General features: G+C 41.3%; 1 protein-coding gene across 6 annotated transcripts in view; it reads left to right on the top strand.

Moving 5' to 3' along the window:
- The window catches only part of LYN (LYN proto-oncogene, Src family tyrosine kinase), a 92,514-nt gene that overhangs the window by 51,030 nt on the left and 13,692 nt on the right, over window positions 1–27,792 (top strand). For all 6 annotated transcript variants that reach the window (XM_027834572.3, XM_027834564.3, XM_037892598.2 and 3 more), the window contains exons 9-12: window positions 7,326–7,508; window positions 8,805–8,881; window positions 21,483–21,636; window positions 23,135–23,266. In XM_027834572.3, coding sequence (XP_027690373.1) covers window positions 7,326–7,508; window positions 8,805–8,881; window positions 21,483–21,636; window positions 23,135–23,266 — 546 coding nt within the window. The remainder of the gene's footprint in view (window positions 1–7,325; window positions 7,509–8,804; window positions 8,882–21,482; window positions 21,637–23,134; window positions 23,267–27,792) is intronic.

Raw genomic sequence — 27,792 nt, 5'->3', positions numbered from 1 at the left:
TCGAGACGTGGGGATCTTGGCATGAGCTGGGACCTGGTCTGCCAGCCTTGCATGGGCCTGCTGCAGCTGCCAGCTAGTGACATAGTCCTTTAGCTCAAATCCTAAAGACTTATGCTGTTAACTGTGGGAACCTAATTCAATCCTCAGCAATGACCAAGTTGATGGTCATTGCACTTAGGGAAAAATCTCTTCAGGATTCAACCTATCAGAAGTGAGGGGGCTTCATGCATTATACACCCACTGGATTTGAAAGGCTTTTTGCCTGAGTAAGGAGTACACAATTGGACCCAAGCACATTCTGAGATAGTCAGGAACATGAAGTCTGGTTATCGCCACACTTCTCTTTCATTTGGTTTGCTCTGCTCTATTTGACAAAACAAGTGATTTTTCTCTCCATATTTAATACAGAGCTATAGAGGACCTACTGGACAAATAACTGGCCTTGCCTTTTTATTGCTTTGGTCAGGCTTTTGTTTGTTCTGTCACCACAATAGGATTATGCTAAAACAGACTTTATTTATTCAGGGAGTTACTAAAGTCAAAGAACCATAGAAATGTAGGGCCAGAAGGGACCTTTAGAGGCACTGAGGCAGGACCAAATGTATCTAAACCATCCCTGCCAGGTGTTTCTCTAACCTGTTCTTAAAATCCTCCAATGATGGGGATTCTCCAGTCTCCTTTCAAAGCCTGTTCCAGAGTTTAACTACCCTTAATAGTTAGAAAGCTTTTCAGAATATCTTTCCTAAATCTTCCTTGCTGCAGATTAAGACCTTGCTTCTTGTGCTGCCTTCGGTAGACATGGAGAGCAATTGATCACCACTCTATTTATAGCAGCCCTTAACATATTTGAAGGCTATCAGATCCCCCCTCAGTCTTCTTTTCTCAAGGCTAAACAATGCCCACTTTTTTAAACCTTTCCTCATAGTTCAGGTTTTCTAAACTCTTTGTTGGTTTTTTAGCTCTCTTCTGGACTCCCTCCAATTTGTCCACATCTTTCCTAAAGTGTGGTGCTCAGAACTGGACAGAGTATGCCAGTAGAGGACTCCACCACAGCTGAGTAGAGTGGGACATTACCAACTATGTTTTACCTACAACACTCCTATAGATATTAGCCTTTTTTCTTGCAACTGCATCACATTGTTGACTCGTAATTGATCTGTGATCCACTATAACCCCCAGATCCTTTTAACAGTATTACTGCCTACCCAGTTATTTCCCATTTTGAAGTCATGCATTTGATTTTTTTTTCTTTCTAAGCGTAGTACTTTGCACTTACCTTTATTGGATTTCATTTTGTTGATTTCAGATCACTTCTCCATTTTGTGATAATTGTTTTGAATCCTAATCCTATCCTCCAAAGTGATTGCCATGTTTGTTTCAATATAGCAGAAATTGTTAAAACGCAGCATTATCCTCTTTTAGCTGAGAAGAATATTTAAGACCAATTTTCCTAAATGTAAGGGGACTGTTGCCCCCTTACTAACATTCAATGGGGGTGTTTTAGTTGTTAGCTCCCAGTACTAAAAAGGGGGAAGGGTCGATGGGGAATCAGGACCCTGCGACTGACAGCCCCCAGGTACAATGGGGAGAGGCCAATGCTCCAGGTCAGCCTGAATGACAGGGCAGGCAGGCTAATCAGGGAGTCAGGAGGCCAGGGAGGTCCTGTCCTCTGTGTGATCTGGATTTGCCTGGGTCAGACAGAGTGGGGCCGAGCTGAGCTGGGGAGCAGAGCTGTGCCAGATGCAGAGAGAGCAGACCTTGTCCTGGGAGCAGAGCTGCAGCCCCAAAGCCAGAGGCCCAGCCCAGAGAGAGCAGACTTGCCCTGGGAAGAAAGCTGCAGCAACCAGAGCCAGAGGGGCCAGAAAAGCAGCCCAGGAAGCAGGTCAGTGCTGGGAGCAGAGTCACAGAAGCAGCCTGCAGAGCAGACCTGTCCTGGGAGCAGAGCTGTAGCAACCAGAGCCAGAGGGGCCAGAAAAGCAGCCCAGGGAGCTGGAGGCAGAGCAGCAGCAGCAGTGCAGAGACAAAGTGGTGGAGCTGGGGCTGGAGCAGTCCGGAGCTGGGTGCGGTGAGCAGCTGGGGAGAGCAAGGGAGACCCCTCAGCCAAGAGGCTCTGCAGGCCAGGCTTGGATCATAACCCCGACAGCGCAGGGGTGACACTGGGAAGAAGGGTCCTACCACTTAGAGCCTGGCCACTCTGGCCACCACCAGAGCAAGTGTCCAACCCACAGCATCCCTGCAGCACAACCAGGGCCTGAGAAGGGGGCCTGGGACTTACAAGGAACAGACTGTGAACGGCCCTGACGTTCCAGAGACACTGTTTGTGATGTTCCCTGCCACAGAGCGGGTTGATGTGTTTCTTTTAACCTTTCCCATTTTTCCTTATTCTTTTTAAAATTAATTGTTGATTAAATAACTTACAAGTTAAAGCAAATGCATGTAATGGTCAGTGGGTCAGAGAAGTGCCCAGTGCAGAGAGAGTACCCCGGATTGGGGATACCCTAGCCCCTGTCCTAGGCGACTGCAGCAGGGTTGGAGGTCGAGCCCCCGAGGAATCCTGGGCCCAGCCTTGTTGGGGTTAACGAGGTTTCTGCCAGAGAGGAGAGTGGAAGGGGAGCCCTCAAGGGCAGGGAGGCCACTGGGTAAAGAAAGTGGGAGCGAGGACTCAGATCCTTTCGCTAGCCCACTTCACTGGGGTAGTGCAGAAGCTAGAAAAGTTCCCCACCATAGCGGGACTATTCCCCCGCTTACGTAAAGATGGGAGCCATGTGCCTGCACATCTAATGGAAGAATTTGACCCTTAATTACATTAACAGGTCATCTTGAAGTGCTTGTTTCATGTTTTTTGACTGCTGTTCAAAAGACAGTCTTTCCTATAATCTCAAGTGAACTTTTTTATACAATGTGACAGGCCTTAAGCCTGCTTTCAGAGTTCCTTTTTTGTTCTCTGGAGTGGAGGGGAGAGACAATGTGGTGGTTAGGGCATTAGCTTAGGACTTCAGAGATGTCGGTTCAATTCCTTGCTCTGCCACAAACTTCCTTTGTGCCCTATTGCAAGTAAACTTAGCCTCCCTGTGCCTTAGTTCCCCATCTGTAAAACAGAGATAATCGTACTTCACAGGAGTGCTGTGAGGACAAATACACATTTGAGTGTGAGGTGCTCAAACACTACCATAATGTAAGGACCTCAGATAGATAGATAGACTAAGGAACCCTGACTAAACACACACCCTGGAAAAAGCAGGGCTTTCCTAGATTCAGACACTGCATGTTAGAAACTAAACAAAAGTCTAAATAGGAAAAAATATCTTTCAATATAGATTACCTGTCGTCAAGTCCCCTAATGAAAATAAGCTTATACCTTGTGATGGAAGAGTCAAAAAATTGTTCAGGTGTTTGTCAGGAACAAGGATTTGGCTCTGGGAGTGTGAAGGGAAATACCCATTGACTTCAATGGAAGCAGAATAAGGGCTTGGCTACACTTGCGAGTTACAACGCAATAAAGGAGCTCTGGGCGCACTAGCTCGCTACCCATCCACACTGGAAAGGCACGTAGAGTGCTCTGACTCCACGGCTAGAGCACTGCTGGTACTCCACCTCGGCGAGTGGAATAACATTTGCTGTGCCCCCGCTGGAGTGCCGCGGCGCCAGTGTGAACGAGGTGTTGCATTACTGCGCTGTGATCAGCCTCCGGAAACATCCCATAGTCCCCTTAAGTCAAGTGGCCACTCTTCTCATTGTTTTTGAATCACTACAGGAATGCGGATATGCCCTTTCAAAGCTCTATTTCTGACAGCCCGCTGCTTATCTGCTCCGAGACAAAACAAGCCATTAGTGTGGAATGCTGTGTGTGAGAGAGAGAGAGACAGGCGGGGGCGGAGGGGCCTGCTGCCTTCTGAACTTACAAGATGGCATGCTGACATGCTCTCAGCCCCCCCAAAACCCACTCTCTCTCCCCCCACATACACACTCCCTGTCACACTCCACTCCACCCCACCCCACCCCCCATTTGAAAAGCACGTTGCAGTCACTTGCATGCTGGGATAGCTGCCCATAATGCCCCACTCCCAAAGCTGCTGCAAGTGCCGCAAATGTGGCCACGCCAGCTGTCAGTGTGGACAGACTGCAGCGCTTTCCCTACTGCGCTCTCCAAAGGCTGGTTTAACTCAAAGCGCTCCACATCTGCAAGTGTAGCCATGCCCTAAGAAAGAGCCTTTTCTATGTGCAACTACTGCATACGTTCCATGTTCTCTGTGTATATAAAATCTCCCCACTCTATTTTCCACTGAATGCATCCGATGAAGTGAGCTGTAGCTCACGAAAGCTTATGCTCAAATAAATTTGTTAGTCTCTAACGTGCCACAAGTCCTCCTTTTCTTTTTACGGATACAGACTAACACGGCTGCTACTCTGAATACTGCATATGTAGTAGTTGATTTTACAAGATTGCAGTCATATATATGAAATCAGAGCCTGTTGTTAAATGAATACACAGCACGAGGACAGTCATTATTAGTGTATATTACAGTGCTGATTTTAAGTTTACAGTCTGAAGTACTTGGGATTTTAATGAAGCCACATACCGTCAATACATAGAATTAAATATTTTTATTGAATCCCTGCACTAGAATTTGGCATTCACACCTCAAGTGACACAAAGAACTAGTGGAGATTAATGACCTTTAATTTTAGTACAAATATTGGGCCCCTTAAAATAGAATGGGTTAAATTCTGGCTCCTTCAAAGTAAATGAAGAAACTGCCATTGATTTCAATTGGGTGAAAATTTTATCCAAATTCTCAGTGATATTTTTGAAGCTTTGTTCTTTCCTCCTGCCCTTTCAAATAGTGGACATTCTGGAGTAGGATTTCAGCTTTAGGCACACACAGTTGGACAGGCAGATTTGCAGGCACACTAACTGAATATCTTTGCCTGCCCATGGCTTTGCAATTTGTGCACAAATATTAGATGTTCGCACTCATAAGTGAGGCATGCACTTCAGTGTAAGTACATAGTTGCTCATGTCTAACTTTACAAATCTGGCTTCTTAAGGGTTTTTATATTAATTATTCTGTGTACTAAGAACTTGTATTTTCAGAGCAAATGAAAGTCTCATGTTACTACCCACACATGCTCTATAATGAAATTACTGCTTTATCTCATACTGAAAATGTTAAATGAAATGAAAACTTAAAAAAAAAAAAATTGTAGTACCCAGTTGAGAAGTGATACATAAAATGGTGTCAGATCTCCTTAGATTAATTTTGCCCCTCTTACACTCAGATTCTCCTGGATTTACTTACTTTACTTACACATTCCCCAAATGTAGAGAGTCTAAGTGCGTGTTAACTTATATAAGAAGGAACCAGTTAAAGATGTAAGGTGAAGTAGCCCCCACCTTCTTTAACGTTCACTTTCTTGTGGCTCGTCACTGTGCAAAACAGACTGAGGGCCTGTCTACACAGTGAGTTAGTGTGCTGCAGGTCAGGGTGAATCAACAGCACACCACTTTGCTGCGCACTAATTTGCCACATAAACGCCACACCAGTGCGTTAAAAGTCCTGGAGTATGGCTTAATGTGGAAAGCGCAGAGTTAGTACATGGGAAGCTAGTGCACTGCAGATTTACATAATGGCTTTCCATGAACTAACTCACCATGTAGACCAGCTCTGATTTACAGTCACTCTACTAATGTGTAAGGGAGTTTAAGTAGAGATTAAGGAGTTGCTGACTTTCAGGTAGACACACAAACTGTGTTGAAATTGTGCAAATTGTTGTTGGGTAGAGAAATGTAGCTGGTGTGCCAAGTCATGAAAGTTTACCTCTTCCTGTACATGTTTTTTCAGTGTTGAAATATATAGATTGCATCACAAAGAGATGTGGTCTGGTTTTATTAGTGCACTTGTGTTAAGAATGGCATGTTTAGAAGGAGACTTTATTTATCTCACTTCAGTAAAAATTAAATACCACAGGCTTTTAAAGATTGCTAAACCTGAATAAAATATTACTTTATCACTAAAGTTTATGTATTAAGAATATTATACATTGATTCCATCAGAAAATATTCCTTTATCTTCCTTATCCATGTACTAATCTTTGTACATTGATATATGGGTAATTAGCATATTTCATGAAATCTCAGTTCAATACGTCATATACTTATTTTATACCAAATTATTTCTCCAACTGATGCTGTTTGTACATTTTTAATGTAGTGTAGTAGTAAGGGCAGCACTGATACTGAATTAAGGCAAAGCGCTGTCTGGCCTTAATATAGGTTTGCAGGGAGGCTTGTTAGGACTTTCCCTTTATTCTTGGGCGTTAACATATTTTTAAAGTAATTAAGGAAAGCAAAATCCCCCCACATCCCGGGCAAAAGATCACCTGACAAGCAATAATGCAGTCTTAAACCTTTACCTGAGTGCTACAGTGTTTCACTCCTGACACATATTTTTAAAAATGTATTTGGTCACACAGGAGGTTCTATTTCTGAATCGTTTATAAGGGGTTAATAAGCAATTAATAAATATTATAAACATGTCTCAGGTATGAGTAATCTTCTTATAGGGACGTAAGTTAAAGATGCAATTAGAAAGTTATAAGCAAGCTAGTGACCTGCTGAATTCTATAACAGTTAGTTAGACATTCATTAAACTAGGGATCGGCAACCTTTGGCACATGGCCCGTCAGGGAAAGCTGCTGGTGGGCCAGGCTGGTTTGTTTACCTGCAGCGTTCGCAGGTTCGGCAGATCGCAGGTCCCACTGGCCACGGTTCACTGCTCCAGGCCAATGGGGGCTGCAGGAAGCGGCGGCCAGCACGTTCCTCGGCCCGCGCTGCTTCCCGCAGCCCCCATTGGCCGGGAACGGTGAACCGCAGCCAGTGGGAACCTCGATCAGCCGAACCTGAGGACGCTGCAGGTAAACAAACCAGCCTGGCCCGCCAGCGGCTTTCCCTGATGGGCCGCGTACCGAAGGTTGCCGATCCCTGCAATTAAACTATCTATTGATCATTTATTTACCTTTTATGAACTATTTATAAATGAAACCTTAATATAGAGAGTGATCATTTTATTTTTAATTTGATTTTTCAGGTAAATGACTTGCAAAAATAGATCATTGCACATTAACAGACCCTCTCTCCATACATTGCTATGTCTTGTTGCAAAACATGGTATGATTATACTACAAGTAATTTAATTGTGCTGTGTCGGGACACTTCTCACCAGGTTTATACCATTCATGAAGTCCAGCCTGGTTTATGAGCTCTCCTAACAGTCAATGCGCTGTGCTGAATGAGTTCTGTGCCATAATAATCCCTTCCTTTTTAGGTTACTATAATAATAGTACAAAAGTGGCTGTGAAGACTCTGAAGCCTGGAACTATGTCTGTGCAAGCATTCATGGAGGAAGCCAACCTCATGAAAACACTTCAGCATGACAAGTTAGTGAGGCTGTATGCTGTAGTCAGCAAAGAGGAACCTATCTATATTATAACAGAATTCATGGCAAAAGGTGAGAGTTGTTGGACTCTGTGAGCATATCTTAATAAAATGTCAAATCAATCCCTAGTAACAAAAAAGGGGAGAAATAATTGTGTTAATTTTATATTAAATGATCAAGTACTTGTTCCCATGGTATAAGAACTAGGGGCCACCAAATGAAATTAATGGGTAGCAAGTTTAAAACAAATAAAAGGAAGTTCTTCGCTCAGCGCACAGTCAACCTGTGGAACTCCTTGCCTGAGGAGGTTGTGAAGGCTAGGACTACAACAGGGTTTAAAAGAGAACTGGATAAATTCATGGAGGTTAAATCCATTAATGGCTATTAGCCAGGATGGGTAAGGAATGGTGTCCCTAGCCTCTGTTTGTCAGAGGGTGGAGATGGATGGCAGGAGAGAGATCACTAGATCATTACCTGTTAGGTTCACTCCCTCTGGGGCACCTGGCATTGGCCACTGTCGGTACACAAGATACTGGGCTGGATGGACCTATGTATGTGGACCTATGTGACCCGGTATGGCCATTCTTATGTTCTTATCTACCTTAAGAGAGGACAAGAGTTTTCATTTTATGCTTATGTTGTGTTTTAAAGTGCATCGTTTTAGAAATCTCTGAAGAGCTCTAAAAATCTTTTAACAAATAATAAACATATCACTTATAATATCTTGATGACTTTGCATTATGCATCCAATACTCATGTTTTCTGCCAAAGTGGGTGAACGCTTTGAACCATATGCTGCAATCCCGCAGTTAAATTCATGAAACGTCCTGTTGACTGGCCCTACAGGAAGGACTACTGTACCGTGCTTTTATGAATAATTACTACACGATGCTAGTCAGGGCTGCAGAATCAAGTCCTGTGTAAACAGATATTTTAGTTGTGCTTTACTGCCATAAGGCTCAGCTTCCTTTGAGTTAGACATGCTTTTTGTGACTTTTTAAAATTTTGTCCTTGATAATTGTGGGTGATACTCTGAGGGCAACTTTGCTGATATTCCTTAGAACGAGAAAAACACAATCGCTCAAATAAAAAAAAAAGACTTAAACAATGTTGAACTCAGGAGAAGCTTGACTTTTTAGTTTTGCACCTCAGAAAGCTGCATAGTTGATCAACTCAGCTATTGGATCAGCATTGTTGTTATAGCATGTAAAGAACCATATAACTAATTGTGGCAGACTTAAAAATATGTTAGAACAAAGCATCGACCGCTAAAGCTCAAGCATGCAGAAGGTAGTGAGGCTGGCTATAGACTTATTACTTTATTTTACTTGTGAACTGTACTGATTTATTCTTTCTGCATTGAAACAGGCAGTCTGCTGGATTTTCTGAAGAGTGATGAAGGAAGTAAATTACTGCTTCCAAAACTAATTGACTTCTCAGCTCAGGTAAATGGTTATAATATAAAGAAAACTAAGAAGCATTTAGCGTCTTGGAGGCTGAACCTCATATCAGGCACTGCTGAAAAAATCTGTTGTTGTAACAGTGGACTTCCAAGACTTTTTGGTGTAATGAAATAACGTTCAGAGCGATTTTTGTGGGAGATAGAAAAAGAATAGATATTTCACAGAGTGTGTGTATGATTAAGCCTACACGTTAACGTTAGTATGTCAGATTTATTGTCGGTGATATGTCTAGTTTGTTTGCAGAAGGGAGGATTGTTTTCAGTTCTAGCAGATACGTGTAAGGGGGTAATACTAGTTCCATATATTACATGCATTTGCAAATCTTTAAAATAGGGCTAATGCATTCTTTTTCACCTTTCCTTGAGCTGAGTCAGCTAGTAAAGAAATTCTGTTAAGTGTAATAGATCACTTTCAAACTGATTTTGGAGTAATTTTGTTCGATAACTGAAATGTATGAAGGATGGTTCAGAATACCAACACCTGATTTACTAAACCAACTGGCAGCCCCCAGGTACAAACGATACATGGGATACCTTGTGCACTGTGGGTAAAACTTTCAAAAGCACCAAAATTACTTAAGAGCCAAAAATCCCACTGAAAAGTCAATATAGGGCTTATGCTCTTAAGTCACCTTCATGTTTTGAATGTTTTAACATGTGCTACTAACTTACAATAGTTGTTTGCTTCTGGTAGGGTATTGTTTTTTATGAGTGTTAGACTGGTACAGACTCTTTATTTTGTAGCTTGCTGTACTGATTTGTTACAGTGCATGAGGAAAGGCAGTAGAAATATTAAATAATTAATACAGTATTGGTAATGACAATCAAAAGTTTAATGTAGCCAGTATATAAATACATATGATTTGGGCTTATCATGGATACACAGACTGGTACAAGCCAATGCAGTGAAGCCATTAAGTTGTAGACCCCAAGCTTAAAACAGACCCGTGTTTGGGACTGCCTTACTCCACAACCATTGGTCCAACGTGGCTGCAGGTTTGCTAGCTTCTCTGAACTATCCGTGGAAGTCTCTTTTGGGTAATTTCAAGGAAAAACTATTCAGGTATGAGTTATATATTTATACTTAGACTTTATAGATAGAAAGGGACGTATAGAGACAGAAAATAATAAAATGAAAAACTGGAAAACTATAATGTAGATGGGAAAATGTACTATAAAATACATACACTCTGTGGGAGAGGAAAAATATGTGAATTGGTAAGGCTATCAGAGACACAAATGCAAACATCAAACCCCACGTGAACTTATAATCTGCCAAAAAAAACCAATGCAATTTTGGACTGCATGTGCAAAGGCATTGGATGATGGACTGGATAGGTTCTGGTGTATTAGAGTTCTGGTGTATTTGGAATATTGTGTTCAGTTCTGGGCACCACCTTATCTAATTTAGGGCCTGGAAAAATTGATTTATGGTGAGGAAAGATCTAAAAAGCTAATTATGTACAGCTTGGCTAAGCAACTACTAAGGTGATGGGACAATGATAACTGTTTACAAATAACTGAAGAGTGAAAACACCTGTGGGGATGAACACTTAAACCTTGATCTTGCAACGAGTTCCATGAGAGTTGATCCCTGGACCCAAGCAGAGCCCCATTGAAGTCTGGGCCTCAGAGATTCAATGCCTTATTTACCCTCCCACCAAATAGAACTAGCTGTAAAGATTAAATTTTTAAAAAGGAAAACTCAGGGAGAATATTGGGAAAAACCTCTTGAAACTGAGATGTGGAACAGCCTCGGAATGGATGTGCAGGAAACTCTATCGGGACTTTTAATACTGCAGTGAACAAAGCACTAGAGCAGTGGGTCTCAAACTTTTGTACTGGTGACCCATTTCACACAGCAAGCCTTTGAGTGCGACCCCTCCCCCCGATAAATTAAACATACTTTTTTATGTATTTAACACCATTATAAATGCTGAAGGCAAAGCGGGGTTTGGGGTGGAGGCTTGACAGCTCGTGACCGCCCCCCATGTAATAACCTTGCGACCTCCTGAGGGGTCCCGAACCGCAGTTTGAGGACCCCTGACCTAAAGAAATGTACAATAGGGATCGGTACCTGGAATATGGAAAGGATGATGGACTATTTCTAACGCTAACTTGTTGATTAAAGTCCTTTAATAAAAATCATCATTCTTTAGGGCCTAAGACAGACATACTTTATTTTCAAACTGTGTTGTTCACCTTCTAAGATATTCAGCTTTAAATAATGGTAACTTCACAGCAGACCTGTCAGTAAATCTAGTGGTACAAACTCAGGTTTCAAGAACACAGACTGTACTAAGAATGGAGGGGTATGAAAAACATGTTTAATCAATTTTTCAGGATGTGCCTGGCTTGTGCATTAGCTTATGCTTCCGGCATTGGTTCATATCTCCATGCTTATCCTGAGCGAAAAGAAATTGGAAAGCTGTGTCTCAACATAAATAAATAAAAGGAAATTCCCATTCAACTACTTAAGCCAAGACCAGCACATTTTGCTTTGGTTGACACAGACTTGAACTATGTGTGACAGTCAAATTCACACCGCTCTGGCAGGCTCTGTGCCAGCTTATTCCAGCTTCTCAGGAAAAAAAGAAAAAGCAGCAATAACATGAGGTTTTCTCTGTGCTTGTACAGTCAATTTGCTGTTGCATCATGTTGACATTTGTCACAAACGCACAGCTCTTGGGGGGGGGTACTGTTTTGTGAATACCCTAAAATAGCTGTGCGTGTGTGTGTGTGTGTGTACACAAACTATTTGAGAGAACCAGCGCTCATTGCAGAATAACAAATTAACCAAGGGCTTATGGTGCAACAGGAAGAGAGTAAACAGGAAGCATCCAGAGGAATGGTCGTGGTGATCTGAAATGGTCTGTCAGATAGTGGGGTGTAAGAAAGAGAGAGGATGTGGTCATTGTGACCGACCGACAGCACAAAAATAGATACAGCACTTAATGGCCCTTAAAACCAAACACTTAGTTTAGCATTATTTGGTGTAAATTGAGTTGGCATTTCCATCACAAGCCCCACTTTCAGGGCTTTATAACCCTGCAAGTTTAATTCACAGTTGTTCAGGGAAAAAATCTTCAATCATTGAAAGGAATGATTTAGATCTACAGAGGTTATAGCGTTTTGGTTGTTTCAGATTCTTTTTAAAACGGAACAAAAACATCTATCTAAAATAGGCCTAACTTTAATAGCTGGCATCTTTCAAGCAAACAGTTAAATTCACACCTGCTGTAATTGTACTGAAGCCAGTGGAATCACATCAAGGATTAGTTTAGCCAGCAGACCTTGGTTTGGGTTGTTGCCCTTGGATTTTTGATTGTTGTTTTAAATGGATCATTGGGCTTTCGCTGTAGGAGACCTGAGCTGAAATTCTGGCTTGGCTCACATGTACAATTATTTTGATCTCTAAACCTAGAGCCTAATAATACAGCCGTAATTCTGCTGCTTTGTTAGCAGAGCATGTAAGTTCATTGAACCACCCCAAATTATAGCTAAACACATATTTCATAGTACACGCATGCCCAGTGCACCTTTGTTTTAGTGGTCACCTGTAGACTTCAGGAAACTTTCTGCTGCCTATCCTTAGCACACACATTTAAAGCAGTCATATCTTTGTCAAATAAAAAAATGAAATGAAAAAGAAACAACAAGCAACTTTGCAACTCTTCACTGAGAACTAAGTCTATACAAAGTTTAAATCTTTAGTCGTTTTTGCTTTAGCTTTGCCTAAAGAAAATTTATTAGAAATTTTTAAAATGGGAAAATTTTACCTTCACCCTCTGGAAGGGTGCTGTCCATGTTCCAGGTTGTGGGGGTGATGGGATTGTTTGAGGAGGATGGAGGAAGGAGGTGGGGAAATCACCTTTTGCTAGAGTCCAATCACAGAGATTTTTGGCCTTTAAGGATGAATGTCATGAGTGTGTGAAACCAGAGAGTTTTGTTATAAAGGCATCTGTTTTTCAATTTTACCTACAACTGATGCTACTAAGCACCAACATCAAAACAGGGTACAAAGAAAAGGAGGACTTGTGGCACCTTAGAGACTAACAGATTTATTTGAGCATAAGCTTTCGTGAGCTACAGCTCACTTCATCAGGTGCATGCAGTGGAAAATACAGTAGAGGGATTTTATATACACAGAGAACATGAAACAATGAGTGTTACCATACACACTGTAACGAGAGTAATCAGGTATGGTGAGCTATTACCAGCAGGAGAGGGAAAAAAAGGGTACAGAGTCTTTTGTTGAATTCAGCAGTATAGAACTGGGCACCAAAGATGTAGAGTATGCCGAAAGGATGTTTGGAATAATAATGGAGAACCAAAAATCAGAACTGAATTGTCTTTCACAGATTCCCTTGCTAGCTTCTTGTTATACCACTATTTGTCTTGCACAGCTAGTAACACATCAGCTGACAATTTCCTTATTCTGGTGCTCAGTCGCTAATGCAATTTACAAGAAGTACCACCTCCTGTAAACTCTTCTGCTTGTCAGCAATGTTATTGAGCAATTCCAAGGTGCCGTACATTCTTTAGTCTCCATTCATCAGTTTGGAAACTGTACATATTCCACCATCTCCTTTTGCAAGCTATGCTAGCAAAGCTTGTTAATATAACAGTCCGAAGCTAATCAGCATGCAGAATGTTTATGCTCTCCTGTCTCCATTCACAGCTGACAACCGCTCCCTGCATAGCAATGTTAACTAGCACAGCTAACAAGCTCTATTTGCTTCATTAGTGGATCTTATGCTTGATCCTAAGCTAATGGGCTCCTGAAGCTGCCAGGTGATGACATTTCCCTAGTTTCAGAGCTCACATATGCTTGTGTTTACAAGCTCCATAACCTCTTGCTCCAAAGCTGGTGACCCAGTGTACTTTATAATCTCCTTCGGCTTCAAGAGCTGAGTTTCCAAATTCCTTTAACCATTTACTGCAGTTAGCTAACTGCATACACATACAGCATCCATCTTTAACTGCATAGATAACTCTTAACAGAATTCCTACTGAATGTGCTGGGTCCTCCATTTTGAAATGTTCAAAGCATTGTTATTGTAACCATAATCTTATTCAGACCTGTTTAACCACCCAGTTCGAGTTTGTAAATTCATTGTTCTATGCAGTGTAATTGTAGCTGTGTTGGTCCCAGGATTTGAGAGAGACATGGTGATGAGACAATATCTTTTATTGAACCAACTTCTGTTCATGAGAGACACAAACCAAAAATCTCCAAAATCTTGGGTCAATGTTCTAACCCTTTTTCAGTAGGAATAAAATAAACCGGAAGAGACATGTAGCAATTATTTTGTCATCACTCTTATCCAGCATTAGAGGTCTCAGGTTTTTTTTTTTTTTTCCTGTTCCTTTTTTTTGGTGGGTAACATTACATTCTGGTAAATGATTGCCCAACAAACTACTCTGTTTCATCTTCCTTAGTTTTGTGTGGGCGTTTTGCTCTGTTTAGAATACAAAGCAGCTGACCAAAGCTAGAAGAATACAGCACAGCGTTCCCTGCCCATGTTTTTGCTCACCTCTTTAACATAAACATTGATACAAAATGAAAATAAATATTATAAAAGGCCTCTTTAATAAGTTGTAAAAACCAAAACCAAACCTGGAGTACGTTTCTGAAGAGCTGTAGACTGCCATCATTGTTCACCATGCTGCTAACCAATTAACATCTTGGTCACACCAGGATTAAATCTTAATTAATTTTTTTACATAAATTAAGTCCACTTGATCACTATTTCTTCCATTGGCTAGACATTTGTGACCAGAATCCCAGGGCAGCCAGCTGAGGTCACTCAATTCTGCACAGAACTGCACAGAATGGGGCAGGCAATCCCCAAAAGTGGTGGATATTCCAATTCTTAGGTTTACCAAGCCAGCACAAAACAGCTTCTATAGTACCTCACTGGTTTCTCAGAAGTCAACAACACAGTTCCCTTAAAGTAACCTAGCCTCAGACCTCCACCTAGACACCCAAGTCAGGTGTGAGCGGGATTTCTGAAAATCTTATTAATCATATAGAAAAGGTTCTACCAATCCCAAAGGATCAGGTACATTACCTCCCAGGGTAATGAATATTCCAGACCTTTACCAAATACACGCTTACAGCCAATTCTTATTAACTAAACTAAAATTTATTTAAAAAGAAAAGGGAGAGAGAGTTGGTTAAAAGAACAGTATACATACAGACATGAGTCAATCTTGAGATTCAGATTCAGAACAGAGATGGAGAGCTTTGTAGATGCAAAGAGTTCTTTCAGAAATAGTCTATATGTTATAGTCCAATGTTTGTATTCAGGGTGGTCCAGTCAGAACTGGGATCTCAGTCTTTATGGCTTTGCCTTAGGCTTCTGCTGTGTGAAATCTCAAGCAGATCTGAGATAAAAAGGAGTGGGACCCAAAGGTCTTTTATACAATTCCAGGCCTTCTTTGACAGGTTGGAGTCCTTAGTTGAACAATAGGCACCCATGTGGACTTTGAAGTGGGCCCAGGTCCTAAGCATAGCTGGTAATTATTCACACAGATCAACATAAGGCAATTGCCTGTTTTTCCACCATTGGCAGATGATTTGCTGTACATTTCAAAGAGAGATGAATACAGCGATATCCTATATTTACAGTTCATTTAAATGTTAAAATGTTCTTTTGATCGCTGAATTGACAGAATACAGCATAGACATGGAGCGTTTGATTACATTTTTCAGAGTGGTAGCCTGAATTACATTGTTGACCTCTACCAATATATATGTAAATACACAAAAACACAAACATTATCTCCCCATACGTTTGTAAGGGTTGAATTTGAGTCATTTATCCTGCAGGATGCTTAACCCTTTCTAGTCATGCATCACAACATTACGTAAAGGAATCTGGTTGGGGTTAATTCTAGGCTAATAAAAATCCCATTTAGTGTGATCAGTACCATGCCCCTTCACTAAAGGCCCTTCAGGACTGGAGGGTGCTCTTAGAACAAGATAATGATTCTCTTCCTCCCAACCCCCCAGCCCAAAATAGAACTCTTCCAGAGTTATACCACAAACAGTTTAAACCTCAGGTTTCAGAGTAACAGCTCACGAAAGCTTATGCTCAAATAAATTGGTTAGTCTCTAAGGTGCCACAAGTCCTCCTGTTCTTTTTAGTTTAAACCTCAAAATCCAGCTGCACTATTGGCTTTTTTTACAACCTAGACACACCAGATTCTCCCTGTGTAGTGTGGCTGCTTTGCACTGCCCTGTCAGTTCACTCAGACCCTGAAGTTTGGTATATCTGTCCCAGGAGTATGACCCCAGTTTAAGGGTGTCTCTAGTAGTATACGACTGACAGTGGCTTTTATGACAGGTTTCAGAGTAGCAGCCCTTTTAGACTGTATCGGCAAAAAGAAAAGGAGGACTTGTGGCACCTTAGAGACTAACCAATTTATTTGAGCATAAGCTTTCGTGAGCTACAGCACCACTCTTCTCCCTGCTGCAACATAGTAGGGATAAGGGAATATGGCTGGGATGCCCCAGTTCAATACTGATCCCCAGCTGTGTCTTCAGACTCTCAGAGCAGCCAGGGCAAATCAGAGCAGCTCTTTGGTTACTCTGTCTCTGCAGAATCAGGATAATGTACAGCGGATAGTTAAGCCATCTTTACCCACACATTCCTGACTTGCAATCTATACAGTTTGACAGTAGCAGAGGATAAGAACCTTAATTTTAAACTTTTTTTAAAAAGCCGTTTATTAAATCTAAGAGGGAGAATTTAAAGGCTCATCTGAAATATGAGGTTCACATAGGTGCAGTGGCTGATTAAGGTGCTTGACTACAATCTTGTAGGTCAGGGGTGTGAGTCTTGCTTGATCTCATACTAAAAAGCCAGCTCAGGTTCATTCATGCAGCTGCAAATGGGTACCTCATCCATAGGGCAGTCAAAAGCAGTTGGGCATGATCCTGGCCACATTGCTCCCTTGTGTACCCTTGGCTATGAAACTGACATGTCTTAAGAGTGTCAGCCTGAAGACCCATTGACTTGGGGGAACTTTGAAGTGAAACAACAATACTGAGCCCAATCAAACACAGTTTGGTAACACCAGAAATTCATATTTTTTACATACAGCCGAGAAACAAAAAAGGAGCGTGTGTTTAACATGCCATTAAATGCACATTCTCTGTAAGTTAACATGCCACAGACAGCATTGCAAACCATGCTGAAATCACATGTTAGAGAAAACACTACTGCGAAAAAGATTATACACCTTTCTGGAATGGAAACCATAAGAGCAGAAAGAGGACTGTGTGTGAATTGAAACACAGCGCAATCAGGGCTCCGAGGTTCTTCAGTCTTGTCTGCTCTTTCATGCTACTTCCTCCAGCAACATTCAGTAGTGTCTGGTTTATCTACCATTATCTTTCAGCAGTCATTTTATTTAGCACTCGTAATAGTGCTTTTCATTTTGAAACTGCTCTACATACAGTTACTAATTAATTTTCCACAACACCCCTGTGGCTGACTCAAGCATCTTCCCAGTTTTACAGAGGAGGGAACTGAGACAGAGATTACAGTATGAAGCTAGTCTAAGATCACAAAACAAATCAGTGGCAGAGCTGAGAAAAGAATGCTGGCTCCCAGTCCTATGCAATGTTGAGCCTGATTTACTGTGTACTTTTCTATGTAGCTTTGCAGTAGGGAGGCTGATTTATGGAATGGTTTATTTCTGCCACGGGATGCTGGATCGTTCAACATTCTGATGCTATGTACATAGTTTTACTGTTTGGAGACTGGATTTTATTTTTTAAAAAAATATTGTCCTGGAAGCCTGGCAATAATTATTTAAAGGGGGGGAATATTATTTGTTTAATAATCATAGTCATGCAGTATATGTGGAAAGTGTGGAAGTACTCCATATCCTAACTAGGGTTGCCAACCCTCCAGGATTGTCCCGGAATTAAAGATTGTTATGTGATGAAACCTCCAGGAATATGTCCAACCAAAATTGGCAACCCTACCTACCATATAGGCAATAAAATCAAAACCAAAACCAACCTCATAGTCCTATCTAGAGTTTGCATGTAGCTGAACAACAGCTGGTTTGGCTGCTGATATTTGTGTGTAAACTATCTTTACGTGAGTGGGCGAGAGTGACTTCATTTTCCCTTTTCATGCTCATTACTTGATTTTTACATATAACTCCCATGGTTTGTCAATGAAACTCAGTTTATTATTATTATTATTATTATTATTTTACTGGAATATACAGTTTTTACAATGCTTGTGGAATCTCCTGTTTAGTGGTTGAACCTCTGTGTCACCCCCTCCTATGGACAGTGGATTATGCCACATCTGAGCATTGTTTATTTGTGTAAAAGTACAAACCATTTTTCAGTTACTTTGCTTCTTGCCCTCTCTTTACTCCTGGGGGAATTCTGTGCCAAAAAATTAAAAATTCTGCACACAATATTTTAAAATTCTGCAAAACTCTGTATATTTTATTTGTCAAAATAATACAATATAATCATGCCAGTTTCAATTAATTTGGTAATTTATTTCAAAATACCTGTCAGCAACTATATCTGTAACAATAGACAACAAAAAATATTCAGGAAATTTTTTGACAAATAGATTCCTTACTAGGCATATTAATACAGAACTCTTAGTAATAATTCATTTAAATTACAATTCAGAAATGTATTTCCCTCACTTCTCAAAAGCAGTGCTCTAAGGCTAGGGGAAGTCCAGAGTAATGGAGGAGTTGATGGAGAGGGAAATAATTGCTGGGAAGGAGTCTGGATGCATGCATGATTTGTGCATGGTTATTGAACTTCCACGTGATTCAGTGCGGACAAAAGATTGTCCTGAAATGTCATGGAAAAAGTAATTTTGAGTTCAAAATTGTTCAAAATGTAATGGATTCTTTTTTTTTTTTTTAAATAAAGGGCCAGATCCTCAGCTGGTGTAAATCAGCCCTATTGATGTCAAAGGATCTGGCCCCAATATTTTATTGGGTTTTCTTTTCTTTTCTTTTTTAAGTTCCTTCCTACAGCTTTACTGGGATATTGCAGGCAGGGTTGTGGAAGTACATATAAAAATTAAAAGTCCCCATCACAGTCTGTATCCCACAGAGTTGTCCTGTTCACTATGCCACATTGACCGTTCCTGTTAATGTGTGCAGGGGAATGATAGGAAAGTTGATTCCTTCAGTGACATTGGTGCACTTTTCTGCCTGTCAGCTGAGTTACTGTCAAACCAGATAAAACCGACATCAGTACCAATTATAGTTTGCTCTCTGCTTCCTCCCAAAACCCAATTAATCCAACTTTGTGTGGGGCTAGGGGCACAGAATTCACTATCCCAACTTATGGCCAGCCTGTAGGTCTCCGAAAAAGATCCTTTGCAGCAAGTAGTGCAAGCTATAGCAGCTACTCCTTTCATGTTGTTTGTGGATATGAAAAATTCTCACACATGCATTCTGTTCATCGCGAAATATTGGTAAAAATCCTTTTTTTTGGTTCAGCATGAGAACCTTTATTTCTGTTTTACAGCTGAAACTTCTCACACTTGTATGAAAGAAGCAGCACTGCAGCAGTACATTGGTTTATAAGAAAATGCTCTCAGGGTGGGGTGGGGGGGAAATGCTGTTATTTTTCCATTGCCTGCCCCCAAAAAAGAGGAACAAAGAGCGTGCAGTTGCTGTTATAAATGCTTGCCAATGCACTTGGCTTGCCTGTCAGGGACTTTTTTATGAGATTAGCAGAAGTGTCTAATTTTTTTTTTTTTTTTTAAATTAGAGTCAGATGCTCTGTCTGGCACAAAATGGAGCAAGCTCCTGTACACCTGTGGCAGTGCAAGGGCAGCCACACAACATGCAGACTGGTGCTAACTTTCCAGCACTGACAAGGAGACCGCTAATGCATGGGTGGATTGGGGTTGGAAAAAGTTTCCTATGTTCTCTTCCTACCCCAGCATACCCACAGAACAGACAGACAGCCGTGTTTTCCCCATACAATAGGAAGGGTATTCTAACATTCCATCCATAGGAATTTTGGAATAGCAGTATCAGAGCAGATTAGTCTGTATAGTCCGGGCTCCTTGTTTGGCAGCGGCTTTCCAAGTGTGCAAGTTTTATTGTCCTCTACAGCAACTAGGACACACTTTGGTGGTGTATGAGTATCTCACCCTATGTTTTCACAGACCATTTTAAAAATGAAGTAATGATCTTGGCAAATTCTGAAAAATCATCTGTGATAACTGCCAAAATATTTACCACTTTTAATTTGGTTTGGATAGTTATGAAACAAAATTACTATTTTTTTCTTTGTTTACCTATGAAATTAGGGTACCTAAGAGCAGGGTTTTGCCAAACATTCCTAGTGTATGAACAGATGCATACAGTAAATGGGAATAAGCACAAAGCTAGTTGACGTCTGTATGATGATTTTCTTGAAAATGTTCAAATTTGTATTAGATATTATATTAGCAACCTGTGGAACTCTTTGCCAGAGGATGTTGTGAAGGCCAAGACTATAATAGGGTCCAAAAAAGAACGAGATAAATTCATGGAGGATAGGTCCATCAATGGCTATCATCCAAGATGGGCAGGGATGGTATCCCTAGCCTCTGTTTGCCAGAAGCTGGGAATGGGTGACATGGGATGGATCACTTGATGATTACCTGTTCTGTTCATTCCCTCTGAAGCACCTGGCATTGGCCACTGTCGGAAGACAGGATACTAGATGGACCATTGGTCTGACCCAGTATGGCCATTCTTATATTCTTATAATTTGCAGTTTTGCTTACACTTTAAAGTCTGGTTTCAGAGTAACAGCCGTGTTAGTCTGTATTCGCAAAAAGAAAAGGAGGACTTGTGGCACCTTAGAGACTAACCAATTTATTTGAGCATAAGCTTTCGTGAGCTACAGCTCCGATGAAGTGAGCTGTAGCTCACGAAAGCTTATGCTCAAATAAATTGGTTAGTCTCTAAGGTGCCACAAGTACTCCTTTACTTTAAAGTCTGCTTTCTTGCCTAATCTCCCATTTAAAAGGGACACTTTATAATAGGAAATCCATACAAAGCTTTTATTTATTTATTAATCCTATTCCATTTTATTATTTGAACATGTTAATTTATCACCAGTTTTTCAATAGGGAATTTTTGGGGAAGAAATCTCACAACATAATTTTAATATTTCTTTATTAGTATGAAGGCCCTGATTCAGGAAGGCTCCTAAACACATGCCTAACTGAATTCAGTGGGACTTAGCATATGCTTAAATTCTCTGCCCAATCAGGGACTGTAACTGGATGTGGCTGTGGAGGCTCCAATCCTGCAAACACTTATTCACACAAGCAGTCCTTTTGGAATCACTGAGCTGTCTATTGTGAGTGAAGATTTGCAGGATTGGCCCGTACGCTGAAAGCTTTTCTGGGCAGGGACTTTGCCCCCATATATATGTAAAATGCTCAACACATAGTTGATGCTATAATCATTAACGAAGGGGTACTGATGTGGTAAAGGAGAAGAGCTCATAGTTGCTTAGGATGGTACAGTGTGCTGCAAAAATACCAAAAATGAAAGCACTACTCTTTTTACAGATTGCAGAGGGAATGGCATACATAGAAAGGAAAAACTATATTCATAGAGATCTGAGAGCAGCTAACGTTCTGGTTTCGGAGTCACTGATGTGCAAAATTGCTGATTTTGGACTAGCCAGAGTAATTGAAGATAATGAATATACAGCACGGGAAGGTATGTATTCATGTATATTTTTCAGCTCTGTAAAACTCATTCTGTTAAGAGCCACAGATTTAGGCATTTGTTTAACATAAAAATGAGAAGCACATAGCACAGTGTGAAAAATGCCAGAATAATTTGTTAAATACGGTGTTCTAATGACAAAGCTGTTCTTAAAAATTACTCTGTCCCCTCATTCCAGATTGTTCAAACTAGAAAGTTTATGAAAAGTACAGTTTGTACCTGCTTTAAGCAACACAATAAATTTTACAAATCAAACTAATTAACTGTTCGGCATAACATAGCAAAGCTTTTCATCTTGTTGAATTAGACAATGAACTGAGTTTTTCTTAATTGCTAAGAGAAAATGTTAGTATTCATTTTATCCTCAAATGCATAAATGAGACATGCTTGAACATCCTTTCCACAATAGAGGTGGTAAGTAGAAGTGAGAGGATTTTAAAATATGGTTAGATTCGCTCTGCACCAGCTTGCTTTTGTAACATAGTTGGACATGAAACAAAGGATTAAATTAATTAAACATTATATTGGAGGTGTAAACCTGCCTAATTCTGCATTTCTTACAAAGGCAAAACTGCCAGGGAAGTCAAGATTCTATATATGGAGTGGAGTTAGTTAGGGGTAATGACAGCGATGCAAACTATTTGAGTGGCACAACCATTACATGAAAACTCTCATCTTTTGATTCTGAACTGATAAATGTAGGGGACAACAGAGCATAGACACTGGTGGGTTGAAAAGTGATGTGTAATTTTTATTTTTTCCTTCTAAATTTGTAAGTAAATGTAGTAAGTAAATGTAGTTGTGAAAGGTGTTGGGCTGACAACACAACAGAATGAAGTCTTCAGTTCACTCATGCAGGAATAGCATTTCATGCCTGCGAAAAGTTTTCCCCACACTATCATTCCAGTTGGTCTGAAACAACCTCTGGGGTGAGAGAATAGATTAGTTCAATCTCGTGCCCATTCAGGGCGGGATTGTAAAAGGAAACTAAGGAAGTTAGATACTGAGTTCCTGACTCCCTTAGGTTCCTTTGAAAATCCCAAATTCGATTCTTAACTTCTCTGAGACTTCCAGGAGACACACAGGGTGTGTGAGAGTACATCATGGTGGCTCCATCTGAGCCAGCTTGTAGTACATCTGTACAGTGCTTAGTTTGTAATGAAAGAGGTGCTAGGACTCAAGCAATTTTTTTACGGTCATAACTGATGCACCAAGCCCAGAAGAGCCGGGGCTATGAACTGCCAAGCCTAGAGGTGCCAGGGCTCAGCCCTGGCACAGATTAAGCACTGCATCTGTACAATAACTCTTGGACAGGAAGAGGAGCTAGTACCTTCTGAGTCCCCTAAGATAAAGACATGATTTTGTACTAAATGCTCACTGTATACCCTATACTTAATGGAAATAATAGGTGAGTCTATAAGATATGTTAGTAGTTATATTTTTCAAGCAACATATGTACTTGGTTAATTGAGAATGTATTGTTTCTTAGGTGCAAAATTTCCTATTAAATGGACAGCACCAGAAGCAATTAACTTTGGTTCCTTTACTATTAAGTCTGACGTGTGGTCCTTTGGAATTCTTCTGAATGAAATTGTTACCTTTGGAAAAATCCCTTATCCAGGTATGGACATTTGTTTATATATCATTACATGATATTCATATTTTGATGCTCTTTTGAAGAGTCACAGAAAATAGTTAACTGGGGGGGGAAAAGTGAATATCTTACAATAATGGCAGCATTGTGGATCTGAAGGGTGCATACTGCAGGCTAGATCAAAGAATTTTGAAAACTCTCAGCCATTTTATATGTACCTAACACTGCATGCAACTTTGTGGGAGCTTTAAATCAGCAAGTTATGTGTAATCTAAAATACAAATCCTGCACTGGTTTATGTACTCCAATGATGTTAAAATACAAATCCTGCACTGGTTTATGTACTCCAGTGATGTTAAAATTGTCGTAAATGCTGACTTCCAGTAACTGTCACTAAGCCTGATTTCCCAAAGCTCACTTCACATGGTTTAATGATCGACTAGACCGGTGATATTACACGTTCTAAGACTGTGTATCACTGCTATTTGTGAGTAATGAAATGTTGCTCCTGAAGAGGTGGAATTTCAAATGAAACCAACTAAGCAATTCTGCTGTTACATAAACAGCCATAATATTTTGTCAGCATTAGACGCTACAAAAGAACAGGAAAGCGGAATCTAGAGAAGTGCTGATTTCCCATTGGAATATTGGCACTTCGGTGATAAGGTAGCTGGGACATAAGGCTACGCTGGAGGTTTCTTACATTAGGCAGACCTCATTAAGCAACCTAATGTTGATCTGTTTTTCTTTGAAGATATTTTTACAGGAAAATGCATTAGTTACGTAGTTTCCCTGGGTTAAGCAAACAGAAAAACCTTGTATAAAGGTGTTAGATAGATAGATATGACTAACAAAAACCTTCGTTAACGCACAATTAAGGTTGCCTTGTGGTACCTCATGCCTTTCCAGAACGTCAAGCACAGCAAAACTCAAACCAGCTGAAAACCAGGAAATAAAGAGTGAAAGTAATGGTGACGCTAACACAACCTTAACTCTGCGCTCTGGAGCTGGCAGGAGCCACTGGGAATTATTTGCATGCACAGCAGCTCTGTTCATGGTGTTGGTCTAGCTGTGTGGCATGGTGGCAGGATTAGTTGGACCAACTTGTGGGATGTGTGATTGTGATATGAGAAGACCGGGGGGGGAGGGGGGAACACGGCGGCTATTTTTGTGTGGGAGCAGTTAAGCTTTGCTCCCTGTCCTCTTCCCAGTGTGAAAAGAGGTGCCTTGAGAGATCCAGTATGCCTCATTTCAGCAATGGGCTATGTAGCTTATGCCAATAGTGGGGCAGAAGTGTCTTCTCGCCTTGGGGACAGTGAGGTGGGGTACGAGCATGGTCTGTGGGTAAATGGAAGTATAGTATGAGATGGCATCCTGTGTATAAGGGTGAAGGGGCTGTAAAATTTAGCAGAGGTAGGGTTGTTTATGTGGCGTGGGCTGTGTTTGAGTAAAGGGCAGGTGTAGGTAGCTCTTCTTCAGTACATCACACCTCAGCAAATAGAAGGTGTTAGGCTCTATCTCACATGGTGACGTGCCTTGTCCCCTGAGTGTTCTGCACTATCTACAAAAGCAGAGTGCAAGTTTAAATGGTATGGGTGTATTGGGGAGGATCTCAAAGAGGGCAGAGTTAAGGTTGCATTATTACAGACTGTATTTCCTGGTTTTCAAAGGTTTAAATTTGTGTTATTTTCAGGGTTTCTAGATTCTGGTACACAGACAGGGAGCAGGGAGAGGGGTTCAGACCATGCTGAGGCAGGGCCCCCAGATCCCAGTGTACACACAGGGACAGGGAAAAGGTCTCAGACCACCCAGAAGGGCAAGCCCAGGAGGGGCCAGGGAGAGAGTGGCAGGACCCCTCCGGTCCTGGCACACAGATGGGGGGGGGGGGCAGAGGAAGGCGCTAGGGGCCCCTCCGAATCCCGGCATACACAGCAGGGAAGAGTGTGAGGCTGACAGCCCCCTTTCTCCTAATCCTCCCACTGCCACCTATCGTCATGTCCCAAATCCTAGTGTCCATCCCCACCCTGACCTGAGCCCGCAAGCCCCACTCCCTCCCCTTGCTGAAGCCCTAAACACCCCTACCTCATTCCACTCTACTCTTCTACCCCTTAATCTCCTCTCATCTCCCTGCACTCCCTACATCCCCTGCACTGTGCAGCAAATGTATGTCATTTCTTTTGGAAAACAGTATAATCCACTTCTGAATGATCTGCTGTAGTCCGGTTATATTTCCCGGAAGTTAAAAACAAAAAACCAAGAACTGTCACTGTGCAGAAGCAGATAGCAGCAACATGCCTACAGATCTTCCTCAGACTTCTGCCAAGGGTACAGTCTGAAGTTACAGTGCTGGGGTTTAGCTCAGGTTCTAGGTCCACCGGAGGTCTCCTTGAGCCATCAAGGTCATGTGAGACCAGGCTGGCTGGAAACTCTCTTGCCTAGTCTTTTTCTGCACGTGTACATTGCAGTCTGTTTGGCCTGCGAGTGTTTGTCGTTCCATTCTAGAAAGCTAGATTCTTCCTTTAATAATGTTTTCAGTATTGCTTCCCCAAAGGGGAAGTGGATGCCATGCACTAGCTGAGATAAATTATTCAGTGAGTGAGAGCCGCTGGGGGGATGACCAGAGCCATGGTTTGAGCCCCAGGTGTGTGCAGAAAAAAAACCAACAAAAAAACCTGGTAGAATCTGTAGACTTTATGAAATGCTTTTTTCCCCAAAGGACTGTATCGAGGGAGCCCCTTGCTCAAATGACCCCACATTTGGACCATTTCCCTACCCTGTAGCTCCATGAGGCACAGGAAATTTCAAACCAATCTAAGTAAGCAAGCAGAGTTTAGAACACTTAGAAAAGTCAGCCTTTAAACAGGAAGAGGTTCTCAGCCTTAACTATAGCTGAACTGGTGCTCCACCACAATATATAATTATTCATCTATTTCCCCTGGCTCGTGCATCATTTATCAACTCCCACAAGCACTCCAGGAAGCAGAATGCCATCGTGTAAATACACACTGAGCTTCACCTTTTGAGGTTCTGAAGAGTTCACTTAAGAATCACCCATCTTCCTGAGGGAAAGTTGGGAAGTTTAACCACACACCATCTGCACTTACTGGATGGTATAGTTTTGAGGAAGAAGAATCCTAGAGGCCTTCCATTTTCCTTCTTAATATATCCCAGGGTAGTTGACAGCTGCAGATACCCATTCAAGCACAGGAGTTCCCAGCAATGCCTTCTGCTAGGTCCTACAGCTCTGGCTGTTTAAACTCTGAAAACACTCAAAGCACCACTGTACAAGCGCTTCGGAGCTTTGAGTCCCAGACTGCGTGAAGCTTCAAAGGGCTAGAACAGGGAGTTCAAGCCCCGCTGGGCTAGAATGGTGGGAGCAGGCCTGCCATCCCCAACTCCATTAGGGGGGCCAGACTTTCCAGTTGCTCCTCTAATGAGAAAGAGGGGAAGGGTGAGTCTCCATCAGATTAGAATAGGGGGAAAATGTACTGACCAGGTCACCTCCAGAAAAGGTAGAGCGAATGTAGGTATGTTCAGTGCTCCTGAAGACTCTGATCCAGCAAACCACTTAAGCACATGAGTGGTCCCATTGAAGTCAAGAAGTACTGAAGTCAGTGGGACTGTTCACATGCTTAAAGTTAATCATGTTTAAACGCTTTGTTAGATAAGGGCCTGAATATGTGAATGGGTAGTAGGCCCAGCAGACACCCACTCAACATACTAGCGTGAGTTAATCAACCATTAGGCGCCACTTCCTCAAGAAAGTATCAGGTGGAAGTTGTGTGTGGTTGGACGATTTGCGGTATCCTCCCTAAAGCTGAGGTAGTCTGATACATATGCTTATCATAACTGAACCCAAATGCTTAACATTTTGAGGGTCACCCAATTTACCTGTCCGTGGGTATCGTGAAGTTTGCTATTAAGATGAATTATAATTGTGAAATGTAAAAGGAGTGCCTGGATCTTTTGTGCAGAGATATTAAAAGAAAAGCCTAGAACCTCACAAAAAATGTTTGTTTTAAAGTTTCGCAACAAATTCTATTTTCCATCTTTACCTCCATAAAAGCAGTGCCATGCTGCCATTTATGCTTTGTTCCAGGAAAATATGTGGAGTATATTGACAGTACAGTACCGTGTTCCACCCGTTTGATTTTAAACTAGTGAGAGAAAGGGTGTCCTTTGAGAAAAGTCTGGATAATATCCTCCCCGAGGACTTTTTTTGTTTTGTTTTGTTTTTTTTAAAATACCTAACACCCAGTGCAGTCTGATGCATCCCACTGGAAAAATAGTAATTCTTTGCAGGTATTTTTATGAGCTACATAGATAATTCATATATGTCAGGGATGAATTAATTGTAGCCAGAGATTGGAAGGGGAACTCCAACCCTTACATCACACTGTTGGTAGGTTTTAAAAGGCTCCCAAAAGCTTTCTCCAGCACAAATCTGCACAAACTCTGTGTGTGTGTGTGTGTGTGTGTGTAATAATCTTTGTTTCATTTGAAGAATTGAAAATACAAAGTTAAATCTCCTGGTTTATATTGAAAATGTGATA

The sequence above is a fragment of the Chelonia mydas genome, chromosome 2, assembly GCF_015237465.2.
Source record: "Chelonia mydas isolate rCheMyd1 chromosome 2, rCheMyd1.pri.v2, whole genome shotgun sequence".
NCBI classification, from domain to species: Eukaryota; Metazoa; Chordata; order Testudines; family Cheloniidae; genus Chelonia; species Chelonia mydas.
This window is presented reverse-complemented; position numbering and strand designations above follow the sequence as displayed.